Source organism: Ursus maritimus, unplaced genomic scaffold, assembly GCF_017311325.1.
Source record: "Ursus maritimus isolate PB19 unplaced genomic scaffold, ASM1731132v1 scaffold_34, whole genome shotgun sequence".
Lineage (NCBI taxonomy): Eukaryota > Metazoa > Chordata > Mammalia > Carnivora > Ursidae > Ursus > Ursus maritimus.
The window spans coordinates 6,447,448-6,467,042 of NW_024426008.1; the positions used below are offsets into that span (position 1 = coordinate 6,447,448).

The following is a 19,595-nucleotide window of genomic DNA, read 5'->3' on the forward strand; positions in this document are numbered from 1 at the left end:
TTTTTTTTTTTTAAGATTTTATTTGAGAGAGAGAAAACAAGAAGAGATCATGAGAGGCAGGGGGGCAGAGGGAGAGGGAGAAGCAGGTTCCCCCCCAAGCAGGAAGCCCAACATGGGGCTCCATCTCAGGACCCCAAAATCATGACCTGAGCCGAAGGCAGACGCTTAACCAGCCGAGTCACCCAGGCACCCCAGGATTTAGCTTATCATAGAGTCTAACTCTTGTCATCTTTCCCTACACTGTGAATATTTTCTTTCAGGCTTCATGGAGTATTATATGGTAGTAGTAAAATTATAGTTTGCATTTATTTTTTAAATTTTATTGAAGCAAAATTCATGTAACAAAACCATTTTATTTTTTTTTAAGATTTTATTTATTTATTTGACAGAGACAGTGAGAGAGGGAACACAAACAAGGGGAGTGTGAGAGGGAGAAGCAGGCTTCCCGCCAAGCAGGGAGCCCGATGCGGGGCTCGATCTCAGGACCCTGGGATGATGACCTGAGCCGAAGGCAGATGCTTAACAGCTGAGCCCCCCAGGCACCCCTAAAACCAATCATTTTAAAGTGAACAACACAGTAGTAGTTAGTACATTCACAGTGTTTTGCAACTAACACCTCCGTCTAGTTCCGAAACATTTTCATCACCCCAAAAGGATGATGAAGCCTGTTAAGCAGCGACTCCCCATTCCTCTCTCCCCTCAGCCCCTGGCAACCACCGGTGTGCTTTCTGTCTTTATGGACTAACCTGTTCTGGCTATTTCAGATCAATGGAATCCTACATTATGTGACCCTCTGTGTCTGTATGCTTTCACTTAGCGTACGTTTTTTGAGATTCATCCACGTAGCATGTATCCATACTTCATTGCCTGTTATGGCTGAATGATAGTCCATTGTATGGTTATACCATGTTTTATGTCTGCAACCACTGATGGACATTTGTGTTGCTTCCCCTTTCTGGCTACTGGAATAATGCTGCCATGAACATTTGTGTACACGTATTAGCCCGAGTACTTGTTTTCAACTCTTTGGAGTACATGCTTGGGAGCGGAATTGCTGGTAATTCTGTTTCACTTTTTGAGGAAACGGCCAAACTGTTTTCCACAGCGGCTGAACCATTTGTAAACCCCCATCAGTACAAGAGATCAGATTTCTCCACATCCTCACCAACACTTGTTATTTTCAGGTTTAAAAAATAAATTATTGCCATCCTAGTGGGCGTAAAGAGCTATCTTTTTGTGGTATTGATTTGTATTTCCCTAATGACTAATGATGTTGAGCACCTTTTCACGTGCTTGTTGGACCTTGTATATGTTTTATGGTGTTGTTCATATGCGTTGCTCAGTGCTATCGTAGAACTATCAGGAAATATGTTGAATTTTGAAAGATAAAACCAGTAATTCACTCCTGCACTTTCTCCTCTCGTTTTATTGAGATATAATTGAAACACATTACTACATAAGTTCAAAGTGTACAGCATAATGGCTTGATTTACATATACTATGAAATGATTACCACAGTTTAGTTAGCATCTATTGTCTCTTATAGATGCAATTTTTAAAAAACAAATTTTCCTTGTGATGGGAACTCTCAGGATCTATTATCTTAATAACTTTCATGTACATCATACAATAGTGTGAACTATGGTCATCATGTTTTACATTATATTCCTAGGGCTTGTTTATCCTGTAACTGGAAGTTTGTACCTTTTAATCCCCTTCCTCCAGTTCCCCCCACCCCCTGCCTTTGCTAACCACAAATCTGATTTCTTTTTCTATGTTCCTTTTTTTAATTCAATTGCTGAGAATATAAGTGGCCATTGTTTCATATGCCTGTTGGCCATTTGTGTATCTTCTTGGAAAAATGCTTATTCAGGGTTTTAGTCCATTTATAATTGCATAATTTGTTTCTGGGTTTTTTTTGTTTTGTTTTTTTGTTTTTTGTTTTTGCTATTTAGTTGTAGGAATTCTTTATATGTTTATATATTAACCCCTTATCACATACACAGTTTGCAAATACTTTTTTACCCATTCTGTAGGTTGTCTTCTCAGTTTGTTGATTGTTTCTTTTGCTGGGAAGAACTTTTTAGTGTGACATAGTCCTTCTTCTTTACCTTTTATGTCGTTGCTTATAACTTAAGTGTCAAATCTAGAAATTCATTGCCAAGACCCATATCAAGGAGCTTGTTTCCCATGTTTTCTTCTAGGAGTTTTGTGGTTTCATGTCTTATGTTTGTCTTTAATCCATTTTGAGTTAATTTTTATGGGTAGTGTAAGAACAGGGTCTAGCTTTTTTCTTTTACATGTGAATATCCAATTTTCCCAGCACCGTTTTATTGAACACACTGTCTTTGAGTATTCTTGGCTCCATTGTCAAATATTACTTGACCAGATATGCATGGGTTTATTTCTTGGCTCTCAATTGTGTTCCATGGTATTTTTGTCTGTTTTTATGCCAGTAACATATTGTTTTGATTACTGTAGGTTACTGAAATTAGGAAGTATGATGCCTCCTGCTTTGTTCTTCTCAGGATTGTTTTGGCTCTTTGATGTCTTTTGTGGTTCTATATACATTTTAGGATTGTTTTCTCTACTTCTATAAAAAAAAAAGTGCCATTAGCGGGGCACCTGTGTGGCTCAGTCAGTTAAGCATCTGCCTTTGGCTCAGGTCATGATCTCAGGGTTCTGGGATCAAGCTCTGCACCAGGCTCTCTGCTCAGTGGGGAGTTTGCCTCTCCCTCTTGCTCTCCTTCTGTGCTTTCCCTCTCTCTCCCTCTCAAATAAATAAATAAAATCTTTTAAAAAATGCCATTGGAATTTTGATAGGTATTGCACTGAATCTATAGATAGCTTTTGGTAGTATTGACATTTTAACACTATTATTTCTTCTGATCCATGAACATGGGTTATCTTTCCATTTATGTCCTCTCAATTTCTTTTATCAGTGTCTTATAGTTTTCAGAGTAGAGACCTTTCACCTCTGGTTTATTCCTAAGTATTTTATGTTTTTTTTTTTTTTTAAAGATTTTATTTATTTATTTATTTGACAGAGAGAGAGAGAACACAAGCAGGGGGAGCAGCAGGCAGAGGGGAGAGGGTGAAGCAGGCTCCCCGCTGAGCAGGGAGCCTGATGCAGGGCTCAATCCCAGGACCCTGGGATCATGACCTGAGCCGAAGGCAGACACTTAATTGACTGAGCCACCCAGGCACCCCAGTATTTTATTGTTTTTGATGATGTTATAAATGGGATTATTTTATTTCTTTGTCAGATAACTCAGTGTATAGAAATACTACTGATTTTTGTGTGTTAATTTTATATCCTGCAACTTTACTGAATTCATTGATTGAATCTAAGAGTTTTCTAGTTGAGTCTTTAGGATTTTCTGTTTATAAAGTCACATCACCTATAAACAGAGACAGGTTTATTTCTTCCTTTCTAATTCTGATGCCTTTTATTTTTCTTGACTGGCTGCTCTTGCGAGAACTTCCAGTACTATGTTGTATAGGAGAAGTGAGAATGGGCACCTTTGTCTTGTTCCCGAACTTAGAGGAAAAGCATTCAACCTTTCATCATTGAGTATGATGTTAGCTATGGGCTTTTCGTAAATAATCTTTATTATGTTGAGGAACATTCCTTCAATACCTAATTTGTTCAGAGTTGTATCATAAGTGGATGTTGGATTTTGTCAAATGCTTTTTTGCAGCTATTGAAATGATCATTTGATTTCTGTTTTCATTCTATTAATATGTCACTGATTGATTTGCATCCCAGGTTGAACCATCCTCATATCCCGTGTGTAACTCCCACTTGATCATGGTGAATGATTCTTTTAATGTGCTGCTGAATTTGGTTTGCTATTATTTTACCAAGAATTTTTGTATCTATATTCATCAGGGACATTGTCCGTAGTTTCCTGATAACATTCTTTTCTCGCTTTGTTATGAGGGTAATGTCAGCCTTCTAAAAGGAAACATTACAACTCAAACCACAGAAATACATAGAATCATACAAGACTATTCTGTCTCATGTAAGAATAGTTACCCCTGCTTTCTTTTTGTTACCATTTGCTTGAAATATCTTTTTCCATCCTTTCACTCCCATTCTATGTGCGTCTTTAATGCTAAAGTGAGCCTCCTATAGTCAGCATCTTGTTGGATGTTGTTGTTTCATTTTTTAATCCACTCAGCCATTCTAAGTAAGGGCTTACTGTTGCCATTTTGTTCGTTGTTCCTTGTTTCTTATCCTGCTTTTTTTTTTTTACTGTTTTGGTGTCTTGCGGTTATCAGTGGGCTTTGACTTCTTTATCATGTTCTTTTGTGTGATTACTACAGATTTTTCCCTTGCGGTTACCATGAAACTTACCTAAAATACCTTTTTTTTTTTAAAAAAAAGATTGATTTATTTTAGAGAGTGAAAGAGAGAATCCGGAAGCAGACTCCCCACTGAGTGCAGAGCTTGATATGGGGGTGAATCCCAGAACCCCAAGATCATAACCTGAAATCAAGTTGGCTGCTTAACTGACTGAGCCACCCAGGTGCCACACTTACATAAAATATCGTACAATTATAACACCCTATTTGAAGATAATAACAACTCAACTTTAATAGAATTCCTAAGCTTTACATTTTGACTTCTTCTCTGCCTCACCTTTTAGATTGTTATAATGTACAAATTATTTTAGTTATGATTATTTTTACTGTTTTTTAACTTTAAAGTTGTAAGTGGATTACATATCACCTTTACCATACTACGCAATCCAACTTGAACTATATTTTACCATTGCCAGTGAGTTTTACGCTGCCTTTTTTATTTTCATGTTAATTAGTATGCTTTTGTTTCCACGAAACAGCTCCCAATAGCATTTCTTGTAAGGCAGGTCTAGAGGTGATGAATTTCCTCTGCTTTTGTTTGTTCAGGAAAATGTTTATCCTGTCTTCATTTCTGAAGGACAGTTTCATTGGTTATAGCATTTTTGCTTAACAGGTTGGTTGGTTTGTTTATTTTCAGTAGCTTGAATATGTCATCCCATTCCCTTCTGGCCTGAAAGGGAGCTGTTGAAAATCTGCCAGTAGTCTCATTGGGTTTCCCTTGTATATAACTTCTCTCTTGTCTCTTGCTGCTGTTACAATTCGTTGCCTTTCACATCTGACCATTTAGTTATGTGACTGGGTGTGGCTCTATTCAGGGTCAGCCTATTTGGGGGTCCTCAGGGTCTGTTGGGTCTGCATGTCTATTGCTCTCTTCAGGTTGAGGAAGTTTTCCACCATTGTTGCTTTTTAAAAAATTGAAGTATAGTTGACACACAGTGTGACATTAGTCACAGGTGTACAGTTGATCTCTCTTTACATGATGCTATGGTGACCACAAGTGTCGCTGTCATTTATCACAACACTATTAGTTATATTCCCTGTGCTGTATGGACCTTTTCTCTCTGTGTCTCTCACTTGCACACCCCGCCTCTGAAGCCATCAGTTTGTTCTCAGGATTTATGGGTCTGTTTCTACTTTTTGTTTTGTTCTTTATATTCCACATATAAGTAAAATCATCTTGTACTTGTCTTCCTCTGACTTATTTCACTTAGCATAATACCCTCTAAGTCCACCTATGTTGTGCAAGACCTCATTCTTCTTTTATGTGCAAGACCATATCTTCTTTATATGCTCATCTGTCGGGACACGTGGGTTGCTTCTGTATCTTGGCTATTGTAAATAATGCTGCAATACACATTGGGGATGCATGTATCTTTGCAAATGAGTGTTCACATTTTCTTTGGGGAAATAGTAGTGGAATTACTGGATCATATGGTATTTCTCTATTTCATTTTCTGAGGAATCTCCATACTGTCTTCCACGGTACATCTTTTTGTGCCCATACCATGCTGTTTTGATTACTGCAGCTTTAAAGTATATCTTGAAATCTGGAATTGTGTTACTTCCAGCTTTGTTGTTCTTTCTTAAGATTGCTTTTGCTATTTGGGGTCTTTTGTGGTTCCATACAAATTTTAGGGTTATTTGGTCTAGTTCTATGAAAAATACTGTTGGTATTTTTATAGAGATGGCATTGTATCTGTAGATTGCTTTGGACAGTATGGAAATTTTAATGATATTCTTCCAATCCATGAGCATGTAATATCTTTCCATTTGTTTGTGTTGTGTTCAATTTGTTGTATCAGTGTTTTATAGTTTTCAGAGTACAGATCTTTCACCTCCTTGGTTAAATTTACTCATAGGTATTTTATTTATTTTGGTGCAACTGGAAATGGTATTTAGCACACTTAGTAAATGGGACTGTGTTCTTTCTGCTATTTCATTATTAGTGAATAGCAACAACCAATATGTGTGTATTTATTTTGTATCCTGAAACTTTACTGAATTCATATATTACTTCTGTTTTGGGGGGAGGCTTTAGGGTTTTCTGTGGATAGTGTCATGTCATCTGCAAATAGAGAAAGTTTTACTTCTTCCTTGCATTTTATTTCTTTTTCTTGTCTGATTGCTGTGGCTAGAACTTCTAGTACTATATTGGATAAGAGTGGTGAGAGTGGACATCTTTCTCTGTTCCTGATCTTAGAGTAAAAGTTTTCAGTTTTTCACCACTAAGTATAATGTTAGCTGTGGGTTTTCATATATAGCTTTTATTGTGTTGAGGTATGGTCCCTCAAACCCTAGAGTTTTTATCATGAATGGTGTTGTATTTTGTCAGATACTTTCTCTGCATCTATTGAGATATGATTTTTATCCTTCATTTTCTTAATGTGGTATTTCACATTGATTTGTGAATAAATCCCACTTGTTGGTGGTGAATGATGTTTTCGATGTATGGTTGAATGTAGCTTGCTAATATTTTGTGTAGGATTTTTGGACCTGTATTCTTCAGGGAAATTGGCCTGTGGTTCTGTTGTTTTTGTTTTGTTTTTTGTAGTGTCTGTCTGGTTTTGGTGTCAGGATAATGCTGGCCTTGCAGAATGTATTTGGAAGCTTTCCTTCCTCTCCCATTTTTTTTTTTTTAATAATTTGAGGGGAATGCATATAAACTCTTCTTTAAATGTTTGGTAGAATTCACTTGTGAATCCATCTGGTCCTGGGCTTTCATTTGTCAGGAGTTTTTTGATCGATTCCATTTCATTACTTGTAACTGGTCTGTTCAGATTTTCTACTTCTGATTCATATTTGGAAGATTGTATGTTTCTAGGAAATTATCCATTTCTCCTATATTGTCTAATTTGTGGGCATATAATCTTTGTGGTTGTGTCTTACAATCCATTGTATTACTGTGGTGTCAGTTGTTACTTCTCATCTTTCATTTCTGAGTTTTATTTGGTTCCTGTCTTTTTTCTTAGTGAGTCTGGCTAAAAGTTTATCAATTTTATCTTTTTGAAGTACCAGCTCTTGGTTTGACTTTTTTTTCCATTGTGTTTGTTGTTGTTTTGTCTTTATTTCACTTATGTGTGCTCTTTATTATTTCATTCCTTCAACTAACTTTGGAATTTGTTCTTTTCCTAATTCCTTTAGGAATGAGGTTAGTTTGTTTGAGGTTTTTCTTGTTCCTTAAGGTAGGCCTGTATTGCTATAAACTTCCCTCTTCCAGTGGCTTTTGCTGTGTCCCAAAGGTTTTGACCTTTATTCTCATTTTAATTTGTCTCCACGTGTTTTTAAATTTCCTCTGATTTCTTCACAGACCCATTTGTTTAGTAGCATGTTGATCAGCCTCCACATGTTTTTTTTTCCAGTTTTTTCCTTGTGATTAGTTTCATACCTCTGTGGTTAGAAAAAAAAATGCATGATGATTTCAATCTTCTTAAATTTATTGAGACTTGTTTGGTGGCTTAACATGTGATCTATTTTATATAATATCCCATGTGTTCTTGAAAGAAATGTGTATTTGTTCTGTATGTATCTGTTTAGACCAGATTAACTTACATGCTGTTCAAGGATATAGTTTCCTTCTTGATATTCTGCTTGGATGATATATTCATTGGTGTAAATGTGGTATCGAAGTTCTGTACTATCATTTTATTATTATCAGTGTCTCCCTTTTTGTCTGTTCATCTTTGTTTTATATATTAGGTGTTCCAACATTGGTTGTACATATATTTACAATTGCTGTATCCTCTTGGTGGATTGATCCCTTTATCATTTGTAATGTCCTTCTATGTCTCATTACAGTCTTTGTCTGATAAGAGTATTGCTACCCTGGTCCTTTTTTTTTTTTTAACTTCCATTTACATGGAATTTTTTTCCACATCCTTTCACTTTCAGTCTGTAGGTATCTTTAGGTCTGAAGTGTGTCTCTTGTAGGCAGCATATAAATGGGTTGGGTTTCTTTTGTTCTTCCATCCTACCACCCTATGTCTTTTGATTGGAGCATTTTGACCATTTACATTTAAAGTAATTACTGACAGTATATACCTATTGACATTTTGTTAGTTGCTTTTTGGTTTTTGTAGTTCTCCCTTTTTTCTCTTGTTCTCTATTGATGACTTTCTTTAGTTTTATTCTTTTGATACTTTCTTATTTTTTTGTGTATCTATATCAGGTTTTTTATTTGTGGTTACCATTAGGCTCATATAAAACATCCTATGTATATAGCAGTCTATATTATGTTGATGGTCGCTTAAGTTTGAACATAGTCTAAAAGAACTACATTTTTTACTACCCTCTCTACTTTTTATGTATACATTGTCATATGTTACATAGTTTTGCGAGTCCCCTTTTAAGATATTTTACATCTTCTTTTAACTTTTTTTTTTTTAAGGTTCTTAAGTGTTTGTTCTACTTCCTTTACTGGATTTTTGCTTTTAGTTAGAAAATTGTTTTCTTTCATAATTTTCTTACTTTCAATTCCAATTAAAGCCCTTTAACATTTCTTGTAAGGCCAGTTTAGTGGTGATGACCTCCTTTAACTTTTGTTTCTCTGAGAACCTTTTTATTTTTCCTTCGATTCTGTTTGTTTTTGTTTTTTTAATTTTAGAAAGAGTGAGTAAGGGGAGGGACAGAGTGTGGAGCCTGATGCGGGCTCGATCCCACAACCCTGAGCTCATGACCTGAGCTGAAACCAAGAGTCAGCTGCTTAACTGACTGCACCACCCAGATGCCCCACATTTTTCCTTCAATTCTGAATGATAGCCTTGCCAGGTAGAGTATTCTTGGTTGTAGGTTTTTTCCTTTTGGCACTTTGCGGGCCAGGAGGGAGTGGCATGATATCATCAGAGTTTCTGCTGAAAAATCAGCTGATGGCCTTATGGGGTTTCCCTTGTACTAGTTGTAACCAGTCGTTTAAAATTCTGGCTTTATCATTAAACTTTGACGTTTTAATTATTTTGTGTTTTTGTACGGACCTCCTTGGAGTTCATCTTGTTTGGAACGTTCTCTGCTTCCTGAACCTGGATATCGGTTTCCCTCCACAGGTTAGGGACATTTTCAGCTCTTATTTTTTCAAATAAGTTTTCTGCCTCTTCTCTCTTTTCTTACTGGGACCCTTATAAAGCTAATGTATGTTTGCTTGATGTTGACCAAAAGATCCCGTCACCTGTCTTCACTTCTACAAATTTTTTCTTTTCACTGTTCAGGTTAGGTGCTTTCTAATCCTCTGTCTTCCAGATCACCGATGGGTTCATTCTCCTGCATCTACTAGTTTGTTGTATTTTTCTTTTCGGTTATTGTATTCTTCAACTCTGATTGGTCCTTTTTTATATTTTTCGTTTCTTTGGGTAAGTTCTGCATTCGCTGACTCTTTTTCTCCAGGCCAGTGAGCGTCTTTATGATCATTACTTTAAACTCATCGGGTGGATTACTTATCGCCATTTCACGGAGTTCTTTTTCTGTGGTTTTTGTCTTATTCCATTTGGAGCCTACTCCTGTGTCTCCTTATTTTGACTTTGTGTTTGTTTCCATGAATTAGGTGGAACAACTACTTCTTCCAAACGCAAAGGAATGGACATGTATGGTCATCCTGTGTAAACTGTGTGTTCCTGGTTCCTTTGGCTGGCTCAAGCTGTGCCTGGTGTGGGCTGGGGTTCCAGGGTGCTCTCTGCTGAGGGCACCTTGAAAGAATAGCTGAAGCTGAAGTTCTGGGGTGCTCCCTGGTGGGTGGCTGGAACCGAGGCAGGTACTAGCTGGGTGTTCCCAGGGTGCTTTGTGCAGGGAGTGCCCTGGGTAGGGGGTGGTTCTGGGAAGCAGATGTGAGTCAGGGTGCCCTAGCAAGTCATCTGGAGCCGACGTGGTATAGGCCTGAAGTGTTCCAGGGTACTGTATGTGATACCTTGGTGAGACAGCTGGGGCTACAGTGAGCACGGATTAGGCACATCTCAGGGTGTGCTGTGCTGGGGCCACTTTGGTTGGACAGTTGGGGGTAGTGTAGGCTAGGGTCCCAGGATTCACTGAGGCAGTAAGCTAGGGCTCCCAGCCCCTGCTCCTATCCATGCTATCAAGATGGAGGGAGATTGTAAACTATGGTGGTCACCAGCTCCTCTGACCTGAAGAGAGTTCCAGCAGCTCTCCTGACATTAGGCAGATTTCTAGGGCTGGATCCCTTACATCCTTGCTGTTCTTTTAAACCACAGCTCTTTTTGTGTGCCCCAGGGCATCCAGGACTGGTCTGGGCTAGGTGCCCAGGGCTCACTGGGGTGGCAGGCTCGCTATTTTATCCAGACCCTGCTCCCTCCAGTGCTATCAAGGTGGAGGGGGAATGTAAACCATGGCGCTTGCCAGTCCTTCTGACCCAAAGAGAGTTCCAGCAGTTCTGCTGCCATCTGGCAGAGTTCTAGGGCTTAATCTTATATAGTCTAGTTGCTCTTTTAACCACAGGTTGTTTTCTGTGCTCCAGAGCAATGAATCTATGCATCGTCCCTCAGTACTACCCCTTCCCTATGCAGTCTGTAGCATGAGGGGTAGGGGTTTCCTTCATTACAGTGTCTCCACCTCTCTTGCCCTTCTGTGCTCTGTCATGTTGTGCAAAAGCTGCTCATTCAGCTCACAGTTCCTCAGGAGGAACTGCTCTGTAACTAGCTGTAGATTTGGTGTATATGTGGGAGAAGTAAGTTCAGGGTCTCCCTTTATTGCTGTCTTAGACCAGAAGCCCAGCCATTGTTGCTTTAAGTATACTTTTATCCTTTTCTCTCTTCCTTCTTGAATTTCCATAATGCTGATAGTTTCTTTCATTGGGTTCTGTAGGTTGCGATCTCATCTTTTTCATTTTTTCTGACTGGATAATTTGTCCAATCATCCCGGTTGCTGATTTTTTCTTCTGCGTAGTCGAGTGTGCTTTTGAATTCTTCAGTTCAGTTACTGTATTTTCCAGCTCTAGGATTTTTTTTTTTTGATGGTTTCTGTTTCTTTGTTGAACTTCTCATTTTCATTTTCCTAATTTTGTTTAGCCACCTATGTGTTCTTTGACAGCTCACAGATCTCTATTTCCTTAGGGTTAGTAATTAGTGCCTTAATTAGTTTGCCTTGGTGTGGTCATACTTACCTGACTTATTGTGATGACTGATCACCAGTTAGCTACTTTGGTATCTGCAAGTGGTAAGTGATCTCCTCTCCCAGACTTTACAGGTTCATTTTGGCAGACAGAATTCTTCAACAGCTCAGTTTGGGTTTCTGAACGTGTCTACTGGTAACATCCTAGGGCAGGTGGGCCTACTGTTAGGGGCTATTTTGGGGCATGGCAAGTGTTTAAGCTCTGAGGTCATGGGTGGGTGGGTGTGCCACTGACTGAGAACAGCTGGGTAGGATGGCTGGCTTGGTTCCCTAAGTAAGGCTGTAAGATGGACACCAAGTTGCCTGGATTCTCTGGGTAGTCTTTCTTACTAGATGGTCACAACTGGGTCTTATACTCAGCAGTTAAAGTGGGGCTATGAATTATCTTCCCTGCCCTGCCAGGGCAGCAAGACAGGACCCAGGGCCTGCATAGTTTGTTGTCTGGGGACCTGAAGCAAGAGTACGCACTGGATATCCTGGGCAGGTGAGGCTACCAGTTTTGCTCTGCAGACAAGGAAAGCCACAGGGTTTGCTCTTTGTGAGCAGGGCTGTTGGATGGGCTATGCAATTTCTGATGCGTTCTGGTGAGGTGCCTTGGTCAGAGAGGCTGAGCGCTCTTCAGCAATGAGTGGGGCTATGAATTAGTTTCCTTGCCTGGACACAGCAGGAGAGGCAGGTCAGAGGCCAGTAAGGCTCTTTGTTGTCCTTACCCGAGCTGACTCATGCCACAGTTTTTCTGGCTGAGGAGGACGCCTTGCTTTGCTCTGAGGGCAATCAGCTCTCCCCACCTACCCCTCAGCCTGAATGTTGCCAAGTCTTATGTAGTTTACAGGTGTTCTCACCAGGCCTTCCTGTCACGTGGGTCTGGGGACTACTCTCCACAGCCTCGAGCTGTGACTCAACCCTTTTGCCTGGGAGGGCCCCGTTCAGGCAACTTTTAATTTTCCCCATCAGGCTTTCTTGTTGAGAGGGGCCAAGAGCCAGGCTCTACTGAGTGTGGGGTTATGACCCAGTTTTTCTGCCTGGAGATGGGGCAGACCAGGCTTCAGGGCTGATAAAACTCATCTGAGGACCCAAATCAGACCTGAACCCTGCTGCAGTCCCAGGGATCGGACTGTACCCCTGACTCGGTTCTGCAAATGAACCGAGCCACTGCGTGGGATTACTACTTGGGCACCGCAGGTATGCACTAGGTCTGCCCAGATCCAAGTGTTGCTTGTGGAAAGGCCCCTCCCTGCTTCTCTGTCCCAATCATATTCCCAGTTTTTGAGCCCCGCAGATTCCCCTGTAATCTCTCTGAGGCAAAACCAGCTCCCTTGAAGCAACCCACAATCCTGGATCTCACCTTCGGGCTCTCAGAAGACGTCCCAGCATGGGGCCAGTCACGGGCCAGGGAAGAGGCACTATGGGCAGCATGTAGCCATGCCCCTTCCCTTGTAGTGTGGTCTGTTTTAGCCTCACTCCCACGTTCAGGGATTGTCTTCTTGGTGTCTTGTCCAGGAATAGTTGTTTGCTCCCCCTCACAAGAACAACAGCTAAGTCCAGTATGGCCTGTGTTGGCAACTTGGTGATATCACTTCTTGCACGTCTTAGGAATCCTGAAATGTAGTAGTACAAAGCTGGTTTTTCGTTACTTAATGCCCCTGGCTACCACTTTATCACATTGTAGATCCGCCCTGAGGAACATGGCTTTGATGCAGCCAGACCTTTATTTCCCACTAAGAACCCAAGACTCCAAATGAGGAGAGCTGGCCTAGACAACTCCACTAGCCATCTGTTAACATGTAGAGCTGAGAAAACCCCCTCCGACCAAGCAATTTTCCTTTCAGATACCTTTTTGTGGCAAATGAACTCAAAAAGAGGGTAAAAAAGCTTTTATATGTAAAGATGTCTCCTAGCATCTTTGTTTGCAGTTGTAAAAAAAAAAAAAAAAAAAACAAACAAACAAAAAAAAACACCTAAATGTTTGCCAGTAGGCAGCTTGTTAGATTAGTAGAGAATTTGGCAACCATTGTAAATACTATGGGAGTTCATTTCAACATGGAGAATGTCTAAGTTTAAATGTTAAATGAAGGGAGCTCGTGCAAGTTTATACTTACATGATTGCAGTTATATAAAACTAGAAACCACTAACTTGTGCCTGGAACAAAGACTAGAATACATAAAAATTAGACTATCATTGAATAGTAGATTCTATCATTGAATAGTAGATTCTATAATTTGTCATCTAATGAAATATTATAGTAAATGTTGACTTCTAAAAGACACCACTCAAAATTATAATAGTGGTTTATTGTCCTCTTATTCTTGCAGACCTAACCAAAGTTGGAGGTTTGCAGACCCTAATTATACACATAAATACTGTAAATATTGCCAACTATTTGAGATGGATTGCTTATTTTGGGTTTAGCATGCTAACCTTCGGGTCTTTTACTAAAATGGCCTTGTTAAAAGTCAGGATTCTGCAAAATAATTTCATAGATTCCTTGAATTCCATTTTTTTTCTTTTTTGTTAGTTGCCATTTATAGATCTCTGTGGGGGGAGGGAGGGAACCAACCTGAAATATAAAATTAAGGGAAAAAAATGTCTCTTTACAGGTGTTCCATTACCCAAAGAAGACATTTCTGCCCCTCTGATCTCTAGCTCACCAGTGAAGGAAGCCCGGGAGTACGAAAACCCCCCAAGTGAAGAGGAAGAGAAAATCAAAGAAGAGCCCCTGACCATCTCCGAACTGGCATACAACCCAAGTGCCAGCCTGCTCCCCACCCCTGTGGATGACGATGAGATTGACATGCTCTTTGACTGTCCATCGAGGCCGGAGTTGGAAAGAGAAGACACAGATTCGTTTGAGGAGCTGGAAGCAGACGAACATGCCTTTTTGATGGCGGAAGAAGAAGAGCTGAAGGAGGCTCGCCAAGCTTTGTCGTGGAGCTATGACATTCTGAGCGGCCATATTCGGGTGAACCCACTGGTCAAGAGTTTTTCCAGGCTCCTGGTGGTGGGCCTGGGGCTGCTGCTCTTTGTATTCCCCCTGCTCCTCCTCCTTTTGGAGTCAGGTATTGATCTCTCCTTCTTATGTGAAATCCGCCAGACGCCAGAGTTTGAGCAGTTTCACTATGACTACTACTGTCCTCTAAAGGAGTGGGTGGCTGGCAAAGTAACCCTCATTCTCTACATGCTGGGTTGCTCATAAAGTTCGTATCGCATATGACTAAGGGCTATATTCAATACTAGTGGTTTGCTTTTTGTTTTTGTTTTTTTCAGCAAATGCCTGGTTCTGAATGGTCACAGGGCCATGGACAGGTTCCTTACTGACTACTGAAAACTTTAAGTTAGCTTTCTGTAATTCACGGCAATTAAGTTCAAGTCAGATACAGTTATTTTCGTTACAGGTCAGGAAGATGGCCTTTAAATAACCAAAAATGTGTTTATTTTTTATTATATGACAGACATACTCTTTCTCTATTATATTATAATACATTGAGCTGAATTAGATTTCCCCTTTTTTTATAGTTAGCACCATTATAAGGTTCAGAATTTTAGGAACAACCCAAGAGAACGTTTTTGAATATAATCCTTAGTGAAGACAATGTCCTCTAACCAATGCCTATACAACTAAATTTATGCTGGGCTTTTGTTTTCTGTTTTTTTTTAAAATATTTTTATGTGTTCAAAATATTTTGGTAAATTTTTAGCAAAAAAAAAAAAGCAGCCTCCTGGAGTTATTTAAGTAAGTGTACAGATCATAAGACTAATGCACAAGGGGTATGTCAGGAATTTTCTAATGTTTTGGCACTGGGTTGTTTTTTACAATACTTTTGGCTGAACCAATTGCATAATTTGTTGTTACCTGCGTATGAGATAGATAGAAAATAGGTAGAAAGACACTGTAGTAAGTAAGCTCTTGAAATGGAGGATGGAGGAACTGAGAAGACTCAAGTGGACACAGGGTGGTCCATTTTTTCAAAGTATTTGGACAAGATGACTTATTACCTTCATTTGCATTCTGTCCACGTAGTTTGGGTGGGGAAGCAGAATGTCTTTAAAAGAAGGTGAAACTTCAAAAGAAAAAAGTTTAAAGTGATGCTAGTTAATTGCATATTATTGTACATTAACCCAAGAGTAGAAACAGATGGGAATTGGGCAAGTAGCAAAACAGTTCTGGGGAGGCTGCTACCCCAGGAGTGGTAGGCAAACCATCTTTTATGAAAGCGGTGGTGATGCATGGTATCGGCTGGTGTAAAGAATGTGCACTTGCTGTCCGCGTTGAATATGTTTAAGTGGGTCTAAATAAAAGTGGAGAAACCTTAAGGCATATTTTTTGGGTCCCTCATGCCATTCATTGTGACTCAGTGGAAGAAACTTCAAAAGAAGTGTGAGAGAGAAAGAGAGGATATGAAAAGAATGGCGGTTGGCTTTTTGATAAATGCTAATGATCTTCCTTGGTGGTGGCCATTATCCTCTTTTCCTTAAGATCGTCACTCGTTCCTAATTGGGGCTTCCATTAAGAAAGTGGAAGGGACTCATCAGAGGATCTAGCATTTCAGCTTGGGTGAAATAGTAAAAGGACTTCCTAACCAGAGAGCAGAGGGAACAAATGTTCTAGTACCTTCCTTCATACCATAAGATCCAAAATAGAAAGGCTCTGATGCTTCCCCAGGCGGAGTACTTACCAATGCTGTGGTATAATTGAGGAAGAACAGAGTATGGAGCTCAGGGCATAGTGCATTCGGATTTCTCCAGGGATCGAGAATATTCTATTGCCTTCATTCACAAAGAGATCGGGTGCCCGTATTCTCTAACTGCAATAGACGCTCCGACTCTGGCATTAGCATCATTTCTAAATTGGCCATTCATGGAGCTCTGAGTGCTCTATTCAAGTTTGAAAATAAGTTTTAAAAGTTCGCTTTAAGGGGCGTCTGGGTGGCACAGCATCTGCCTTCAGCTCAGGGCGTGATCCCGGCGTTATGGGATCGAGCCCCACATCAGGCTCCTCCGCTGGGAGCCTGCTTCTTCCTCTCCCACTCCCCCTGCTTGTGTTCCCTCTCTCGCTGGCTGTCTCTATCTCTGTCGAATAAATAAATAAAATCTTTAAAAAAAAGAGTTAGCTTTAAAAGGCTTCAGTTGCACAAACTATGATATACATTTGCTATGAAGTTTGTAAGGTGTTTTCTCCCATGTGCTTTCAGTGATTTATTTTGCTTTTTATTGAAGAATATTTAATACCTGAAATTTGATACCAACATAGAATATATTTTCTATAGTTTATTTTGGAAGTTTTCAAATGGCCAGCTTTGAAATTGAGGGTTTTTACCCCTTTGTTATGACTTCCAAGGCATAGTTGCTGACTAAAGGGTACCCCAGTGTAGTCTGCACAAACTTAGTCCCCCTTGTAATCACGCTTCATAGCTTTGCCTTTGACGTTCTAACCATAACGAACCTAGCCCCTGCCCTTCTAAAGTAATATTAAATATTTTAATTATGGAAGTAATATATTGCCCATCATAAAATACTGAAATACTGACAGGATAAACACCACACAGAAGCCAACCATGCAGATTTACATCAGGGAGTCATCCATATATTTTAACATTGCCAGCTAACATCTCTTTTAGGCAAAAATGTCCTTACTGAATAGAAATGATTTTAAGCGAAGGAGTTAACAGAATAGGGTCTGCCGATTTTAAGCAATAGCCACCAAACCTAAAACTGGGATCCTGAAATGCCATTTTGTCAGAATGGAATCAGCGTCTTAGAAATATCCACTTCAGTTCTGTTGAGAGAGTCGCCAGCTGCCCGAATCAAATGAGAAAAGTGCTTCCAAAGATGGAGAGTATATAATATAGTGAGATACAGAATTCAAAGCAAGTGTGTGAGTATATGTATATTCCATATTCTTGGTATAGGTGTGTTTAGATATGAATCTGTATATATGTGTGTATTTGCATACACACAACTGATATGCCCTTCATACAGAGTTCTGTTTATTTTTCCGCAATTGAGGAGTTTGTGACATGCTATTGTTCCTTTTTCCTCTCAGATATCATGGGGTAAAACCCACAGTCTCAAAGGTTTCAATTTTCCATGGAAACAACTGTGTGTACATTTGTGGTTTTATATACACACATATATGGCAAATACATATACACACACAATCTTGTCTTTAGTGCTAATGCAAGATGGATCATGAAAAAAAATGTAGGTAAAGTATCGTGTATTTCTGTCTGTGCTTGGAACATACTGTAAAATGTTAATGTATTTGGAATATATTTTGTGGTTTGTCTAATATTTATAAAGACAACTCGGGGAAGAATTCAAAAGGTGATTTCACTGAAATACTAGAGATATGGGGGCCATGTTACCTGTGATTGGAGCCTTATCTTTGTATAGTAAAATCTGCATTTCTATGTCAACATCCAGATTGTTTTATATGTTAATATGGTGGCAGGAATCCCTAATAAAAATACTCTGGGGAAAAATGTTTCTGCAATCATTTAGTTTTATTCAAAGTAAAGTTGCATAAATAGCCTGCTGGAACTACAGAAAGGTGCCGTATAGGACTGTGAATGAGGTCACCCTTGAATGGTGATAGTATGAAAAAAAAAAATCACAGGTAATGGATGGGGTTAAGCCCTTGCATAAATCACTCAGACTACACCCAGGAGTATTGAGTGTTCTGAAAATGGACCCAAACATAAAAGACAGCTATAGCATTAAGATAGCTAGAGAAATAGCAAAGCATGGGAAAAAATAGATGAGACATGTTCTTCATTATAGATAGGAGGAAGGCTTTCAGGATGTCAGGTTAGTAGGTCATCAGGTCTGGCAGAAAAGGGTGCTTTCCTGTGCCAGAGAGAGCTCCCTCCGACTCCACTCTCCACGCTTGCCATGAAACCTCAACCTGTTCATGGACCCTAGTAGAACCTTATTCTTCTACTCTTGCCCTTCCCTCCAAACAGCATGGCCTGAAAGGCCCGCTGCTTTGGTTTGTCGCAAAGCTAACCATTCCATCCCTGACGGCTACCTCAGAAGGTGTTACTGTGAAGGAAGCCAAAGGGGCTGCCTGTACGGCGGGAATGCCATGGGTGTCGAGCCAAATTGCACCGCAGCTGTGGTGGCCTCTTGAGTCTGTCAATCTCTGTTTTACTGAGCTTTAATTGACATAAAATTGTATTCGTTTTAGGTGTACAACATGGTTAGATATATGTATATGTTGTGAAATGATCGCACAGGACGTTTAGTCAATATCCATCACCTCAAGGATCACAAAATTTTTTCTTGTGATGAGAACTTGTAAGACCTACTCTCTTAGCGACCTTCAGTACAATACGGGATTGTTAACTAGAGTCCCCATGTTGTACTATTACATCTCCAGCCAGAACTTATAACCGGAAGTTTGTACCTTTTCATCATGGCCCCATCTCGGCGGTAGGGAGTGGCGGAGGGAGGTCTGTCAGGTTCTTACTCAGCGGCCGTCAGAGGTCCAGGCTGTAGAGTGCAGGCAAGGAAAAGAATTCTGTGGTCATTACTCAGGCATGAGGTGACTTAGGGACCCGCGGTCCCAGCTCCAGCAGCTGTAGCTAGCGCCTTTGTTTGGCTTAGTGTCTGCAGACTGTAAGGTTCTCACCAAGTGACCCTTGACTACTTATTCCTTGAGCAGTCCAGGCTCCAGCCCCAACCTCACCTCTTGGGAGAACGCTTTTCCTCATTCCTCCATTCCTTTGCTTAGCCAAATAGGGAAGAGCTCTCCTAACCACACCCCAGCCTGGCAGGAAAGTACTGGGGAGAAGCTTTCACCTCTGGGCTGACCTCGGGATGGTTGTGGTTGATGAATTTGAGACTCTTTGGGCCATCTTTCTCTACTGGGTGGAGATAATGTACTAAAGGTCCCTGCTTACTTGTCCTCCTGCTTCTTCTCTCTCTCTCTTTCTCTTGGACCTGCTTTTGGGCTTCCAGTCTACATGCAGTAAACAGACCCAGCAGGACCTGCCCGTGGTGGGCCCAGCCAGGACTCGGCTCTCCACCTTCCAGCCTCGGTCTGTGACAGGGTGGGTAAGTTTGGCAAGCCTCGCCCAGTGGGCTCAGCTGTCGTCACTTCAGAGAGGACAGAAGAAGCTCT

The 19,595-nt window shown here is 40.3% G+C and overlaps 1 protein-coding gene across 1 annotated transcript in view; it reads left to right on the top strand.

Moving 5' to 3' along the window:
* LOC121100111 (FERM domain-containing protein 3-like) overlaps positions 1 to 17,955 on the top strand; it is a gene marked incomplete at its 5' end in the record, with an annotated part of 32,031 nt that extends 14,076 nt beyond the window's left edge. Inside the window, one exon of the mRNA XM_040620209.1 lies at positions 14,074 to 17,955. Within this exon, the coding sequence (XP_040476143.1) occupies positions 14,074 to 14,669 (596 nt within the window). The remainder of the gene's footprint in view (positions 1 to 14,073) is intronic.
* Between the last annotated feature and the right edge of the window lie 1,640 nt (positions 17,956 to 19,595).